Genomic DNA, 6,483 nt, shown 5'->3' with positions numbered 1-6,483 from the left:
CAGCCCGTCGTCTCACAGCCTGTCCCAGTGCACGGGCTTTGTTCTGCCCCCAGTGCACACCTTGCCCCCTTTGCCTTATGAAACTTCAGGAGGTTTCGTTTGGCCAAGTCCCCAAGTGCGTCAAGGGCCCTCTGGACTGAAAGGCCAAATCATCAACATTTCAGGTTTTTTGGACAGTGCCTCAAACCAGATAAGCATATGGGGAATTGCAGGATGCTACAGGTCATGAAAGAGAATGATTTGCTTAGTGGAGTTGGCACCCGAGTTTGAAAATCAGCCCACCAACCACCTCAGATATACCCCAAGGTTGTAAGAAAAAAGAAAAGCATGGCCAAAGGGGAATGGATGAACAAGGAAGCCGATCATTTTGGAGGGTATTTCGATAAAAAGAGAGAAGCAAATGTGGTTTCAAAGAATGAAAAGGATGTGGTCAGGGCTGTTTTGGGGCACCTCTGAAGCACCCTGGCACCTGATGTGAATTACTTCTGGGGTCAGAGACAACCTAAGAGCTTTCCCTAATTTGAAAAAATGAAGGGGAAGAAAGGACAGTCATATTTAGGCTAGAAGGGTCCTCGGGAGGTGTCTCGAGCAGCCTCCTGCAGGGCCAGATCAGTTACTGAGGGCTTTCTCCAAACACATCTTGGTCACTTTCTAGAAGAGATCCAGTGCACGCTCCCTGGGAAACAGCTTCCAGCACTTGACTATCCTTATGCGGGAAAAGTTTCTCCCTGTATCTACCCTGACCCTCTCTTTTGTCATCCCGTTGCCTCTTGTCTTTGTGTCTTGTACCATGGACGTGAGCCTGACTCAGACTTCAGAATGAACAAGCCCAGCTCTCTCAGCTTCTTCTCACAAAACATGTGCTCCAGCCCTGACCACCTTTGTGGGCCTCCAGGGAACTTTCTCCACTGTACCAATTTCTCCCTGTAATTGGTGTGTGTGTGTGTGTGTGTGTGTGATAAACCAAAGAAATAACCTGGATGTGGTGTAACAAGTCCTGAGCAGAAGGGGATCATCACTTCCACTGTCTGTGCTCCTGCTCCTACAGCCCGGAATGCTTTTGGCCTCCCTTGCCGATGGCTCATGGTTGTCCCAATGAAACCCAAGGACCACCAAAGTCTTTCCTGCAGAGCTGCTATCCAGCCATGCAGCCCCATGCCCTCTGCCATTGCACAGGATGAGTGCACCTCAAGGGGAGGACTTTGGCGTTGTCATTATTGGATACTGTGTGCTTCCTTTTGGCCCAGCCTTCCAGCCTGTCTTTGTCCTTTGGGTGGAAGCCTTGAGCTCCAGCATAGCGTTTGTTCTCCTCCATATGCTGTCATCTACAACTGTTATGGAAAAGCACTCTCTCGTCTCCTCTGGGTCGTTATAAACACATTAAACAGGGCAGGTTGCAGGATAGACCCCTGCAGAACCTTACAATCTACAGGCCTCCAGGCAGTGTAACACGCATTGACCATGTCCCTCCGAGCCCACCTGTACAGATGGTTTTAGCTATCCATTAGCCATCCATGCAGGCATTAGCCATCCTAGCTTGGGCATAAGAGCGTTCTGTGGGACAATGCTGAAAACTTTGCTGGCTTCCAGGTCAAAGATAACTACGTCTCTCCTTGCACCTAACAGTCATGTCCTTTCTTCACATAAAGCAAGTAGGATGGCCAGGCACAGTCTCCCCTGGGTAAATCCTGTCACCTTCTCTTTCAGCCATGAAAGAATTGTGACCTGAGGGGACCTGCTCTGGAGCACAGCCTTTCACTCCCCTGCTCACCCATGGGGCATTTCTGAAAGGTGCATGCAATATTTGGCTGCCGCCAGTCATCAGGGAGTGCCCCCAGTTTCCAAGATGATGGAAGTGGCCTCTCCGTGACATCAGCCTGCTCTCTCAGCTCCCTGGGATGCCACCCATCCTGTCCTAGAGACTGGTGAGGATGGCGCTTGCTCAAGTGACTCCTGACTTGATGCCCATCCACCGCTGGTTGTTCTCCTCCAGGGTCCTGCCTCAAGTCACAGAGGCCTGGGAGACCTTGCAGGGAAAGATCGAGGCAAAGAGGACATAGACAATCTCAGATCTGCCTACACCTGCTCTCATGAAACTCAGCAGTGGCCACACACTATCTTTGTTTCCTCTTTAACTGTTCCTGATGTTTTAAGCATGCACCATGGTGCCCTTGAATTGCCTCTCAAGTTTAGCCTGAGTTTCCATCCTTGCTATGCCTGGAGGATGCTGTCCTTGGACGCCAGCTGTACTGAGCTGTGCCACCATGTCTGGGCAGTGCATCCCATCCCTGACAGAGGTCTGCCTCCATCAGCAATGGCTCCAGCTCATCCTGTCTGTGCCCCTGGCTGAGGGCATTGCTGCACATTTGGGCTGAAGCACCCCAGCTGTGGCACCAGGCAAGCTCCTACTTGCCTTAAGGAAACCTGGTACCAAGTGTCCAAGACCCCGTGTGGGCAGAGACTTTGCTTCAGAGCAGAGATGTGGGACCGACATAAGACAAGTGAATGTCTTTCTAGCCCTGGGACTACAGACTCAGGGTGAAATGTCCTAATTCACTCAATGGAATCATCCCCCGAGCTTGGAAAAATGAGATCCTTCCCTTTCACCCTTCTGGTGTCTACTATTGGGACAAGAAGAGGTGATTCTCCTACCAACACTTTTCTAATAAAAGCAATGCCACAGGACATAAGTCTCTCTCCAGCTGAGGGAGGGAACGTCAGCGATTACATCAGCAGGTTCCCCTGGAGCCCCAGGGAGACCTGGAGGGAGCCCCGAGGGGGCAGAGAAAGGGCTGCCTTGGGCTGGTCCTCTGCTGCTGAGCTGGGCTGGGCTCCTGGCATGGAGGGAGCTGATGGCAAGCGGGCAGCGCTGCAGAGAGACAGCTCTGCCCAGGAGCAGCTCCTCTGCCAAGCGCAGCAGGGCTGAGGGCACTGCCTGCAGGCAGCGAGGGCAGAGGAGGGAGGCAGAGAGTGTAAAGGCAGTCTGGGGTGGGAGGAGAGAGGAGAGCTCACTTGGAGAAAGATCTTCACAGCCCTGAACAGGGTAAGTCTCTGGCTGCAGGGCAATGCAGCTGCGGTTCCTGGAATGATCTCCCAAAGCTGGCACATCCCACAGCCTCTGGGATCTGTCAGGAGGTCTCTCACAGTTTCTCCAGCGTAGAGGAAAAGGACTTGCTTTGGAGCAGGGCTTCCCTGTGGCTCTGTCAAAGGGACAGGGCACATCAGCTGCCTTCACCCGGGGATGGCTGCAGTGTGAAGGTGGGTGTGCAGCCAGGGGTGCCCAGGGCTGTCCTTCAGAGCAGGGTCCCTTCACCCAAGGGTGCTTTGTGCCGTGGCAGGGACTTATCTCCTGTCAGGATCAGCTCTCCGTTTACCTGAGGAGCTCCCACCAGCAGTGTGGGGAGAAGCTGTGGGGGGAAGAGGCAACTCCTGGCAGGAGAGTGTCCTGCTGTCAAGGGGGTGCTGCGTGGGGCAGGGCTGCTCTCAGCTGCAGTTCACCCCCAGGACATTTCCCAGGGGACTTTTCAAGGGGAAGCTCAAGGCAGGAATTACGTTACAGATAAGGAGCTTTCCTGCGTTTGTGTTTTTATTTTCCTAGTGAGAGGGTGGGGAGGCAGAACAAGGGATACATGTATAGGGAGCTCTCAAGTGGGAAGAAGTCAGTGAGACTCCTGAGCTGTAGCTTTGAGTGATCAGCAGGTCTGCCAGGAACCTCCTGGAGTGCCTTCAGCCACTCCTCTGCCCACGGGCAGCACCAGCATCAGCTCTGCTGGACCCATCGGGGTTGTTCTGACCTGCCCTTTTCCACCTGCAAACAGGAACATGAACCCGGCCAGTGCCCGGCAAACAGGCAGGTTTCTGTGGGGCCAAGGGGAGCGCACAGGGGTTGGGATGGGGTCTGTGAGAGCTGACAGGGAAAAGACATGGGACAGGGAAACACCTCCCAGGAGGAAAATCTCCCGGCAGCAGAGCTATGATCAGGGAATGAGAGGAAAGAGAAACCAGAAATGCTGTGGGAGGAAGGATTCAGAAAACTCTGTAGGATCCCCTCCAATGCAGACCCCTTCCCCTGAGCAAGTGTCTCCATGGGAATGAAGTGTCCAAGCTCTCCTCTAACCCGTGGGGCTGTGGGCAAAGTAGTCTATGCGGCTAGGGAATGAGCTGACTCTCCCCTTCTGAGATACCATCACTAGGACACTTGGGTGTCTCCTTGGGGTGTCCTTCCAAGCACTGCGCTGCCCTCCAGGATGCCAGTCTGTCCTGGAGCATCCTGGTGTTACCTGAATGCCCAGTGGAGAAGCGCAGAGACGCTACGACCAAGGAAACGCTGCTGGGTTTGTGAAACGAGCCATGTGTGTCCTTGGCGAGAAGTGGGGTGCTGAGACCATGAGAGAGGGTGAGACGCTGAGCTCTCGGCAGGGGGTTTCTCTGCTCTCAGCAGCGCCTGGTGTCTTTTCAGGTCTACATGTGAGTGTGATTCCCCTCTGTCTCAGAAAGGCACAAGCAGAGGGCAGCTGGGAACAAGACAGAGGGACAGACCAGCTCCCCTCGCTCTGCACTAACCCTCAGACAATCCCCTCGCCTGGCAGGACTCCCTTTGCTGTCCCTGAACGCAGCAGAAATGGTGAGGGTTTCTGAAATCCAAGAGAATCTCCTGCTGAGACAGGAGAGAGCTGTATGAGAACCTCTCTCCAACACTCTTGCAACTGTGGTTTCATGGCAATGGGAGTGCAGAGACTGACAAGCCCTTTTTTCATGAGGAGAGGTTTATCTGAGAAATTGGGACACCAGGACTGCCCACCCCATTCCCACGCATCTGCTGCTGCAGAGCAGGGCTGACTCCTGGGCATCCGGCGGGCAGAGGTCCCGCTCCTCCTGGCACACCTGGACAGGACCAACCAGAGCTCCAGCCACAGAGCTGAATGAAGATCTGATAGAAATGGAAAAGCAGTGCAGAGTGTGAGGTATGAGAACTGGTGTTGATTTTTCTCAGAAAAGTCTCCCCTAACTTCTCACTGGCCTTTCCTCCTTGTTCAGTGCTGCACACCAAAAGGCACCAAATGTCCAACAGCAGCTCCATCACCCAGTTCCTCCTCCTGGCATTCGCAGACACACGGGAGCTGCAGCTCTTGCACTTCGGGCTCTTCCTGGGCATCTACCTGGCTGCCCTCCTGGGCAACGGCCTCATCATCACCACCATCGCCTGTGACCACCGCCTCCACACCCCCATGTACTTCTTCCTCCTCAACCTCTCTGTTCTTGACCTGGGCTCCATCTCCACCACTGTCCCCAAATCCATGGCCAGTTCCCTGTGGGACACCAGGGCCATTTCCTACAAAGGATGTGTTACACAGGTGTTTTTTTTCTTTTTCTGTGCTGCAGCAGAGTTTTATCTTCTCACTGTCATGGCCTATGACCGCTACGTTGCCATCTGCAAACCCCTGCACTACGGGACCCTCCTGGGCAGCAGAGCTTGTGTCCACATGGCAGCAGCTGCCTGGGGCAGTGGGTTTCTCCATGCTCTCCTGCACACGGCCAATACATTTTCCCTACCCCTCTGCCAGGGCAATGCCCTGGACCAGTTCTTCTGTGAAATCCCCCAGATCCTCAAGCTCTCCTGCTCACACACAGACTCCCTCAGGGAAGTTGGGCTTCTTGTGGTCAGTGTCTGTTTAGGCTTTGGTTGTTTTGTGTTCATCGTGCTGTCCTATGTGCAGATCTTCAGGGCGGTGCTGAGGATCCCCTCTGAGCAGGGACGGCACAAAGCCTTTTCCACGTGCCTCCCTCACCTGGCCGTGGTCTCCCTCTTTATCAGCACTGGCATTTTTGCCTACCTGAAGCCCCCCTCCATCTCCTCCCCAGTTCTTGATCTGGTGTTGGCTGTGCTGTACTCCGTGGTGCCTCCAGCACTGAACCCCCTCATCTACAGCATGAGGAACCAGGAGCTCAAGGATGCCCTGTGGAAACTGATGACCAGATGATTTTCAGAAGCAATAAACTTCTTCGGTCTTGTTTTGGAAACCACTCAGAATGTAACTTGTTACAGGGCAAGCCCATCTTCTGTAGCTTTTGTTAGTTTTGGTTTGAGTTTGTGATTTTGGCATTGGTTTTCTTTGTATAATGCTGTCCACAAAGAAGTGTCATCATTTTTGCTGTTTGTAATTATGCATCTACCTTAATTTGTGAATCCCACAGACATTGTAAAAGAGGACCAGTGCTCTCTGTGTCTTTAAACAAAAGAAAGAATCTTCTAGCGACTTGTTTGCCCAAGATCCTTCCTTTGGGCCCTGCTCTGGAGCTGCAGGGCTGTGCCTGTGAGCAGAGGTGGAGGGGAAAGGGTCTCAGCACAGCAGCACTGTCAGGGAGCACCAGCCTTGCTCTTTTCAGACTTATTCTCTTTCTGTTTCCACACTCTCCTGCTGAGCGCAGGTGTTGCTGTAAGGACCGAGTGCTCTGGCAGCTCATACTCCTGCTGTGTGCTGT

The 6,483-nt window shown here is 53.4% G+C and overlaps 1 protein-coding gene across 1 annotated transcript; it reads left to right on the top strand.

The window, feature by feature from the left end:
- Nucleotides 1–5,060: 5,060 nt before the first annotated feature.
- Nucleotides 5,061–5,981, top strand: LOC141737344 (olfactory receptor 14J1-like). Its single transcript, XM_074572029.1, has one exon. The coding sequence runs from the start codon at nucleotides 5,061–5,063 to the stop codon at nucleotides 5,979–5,981; it is 921 nt and encodes a 306-aa protein (XP_074428130.1).
- The last annotated feature ends 502 nt before the right edge of the window (nucleotides 5,982–6,483 follow it).

This window comes from Larus michahellis, unplaced genomic scaffold (assembly GCF_964199755.1).
Source record: "Larus michahellis unplaced genomic scaffold, bLarMic1.1 SCAFFOLD_34, whole genome shotgun sequence".
Classification (NCBI taxonomy): domain Eukaryota; kingdom Metazoa; phylum Chordata; class Aves; order Charadriiformes; family Laridae; genus Larus; species Larus michahellis.
This window is presented reverse-complemented; position numbering and strand designations above follow the sequence as displayed.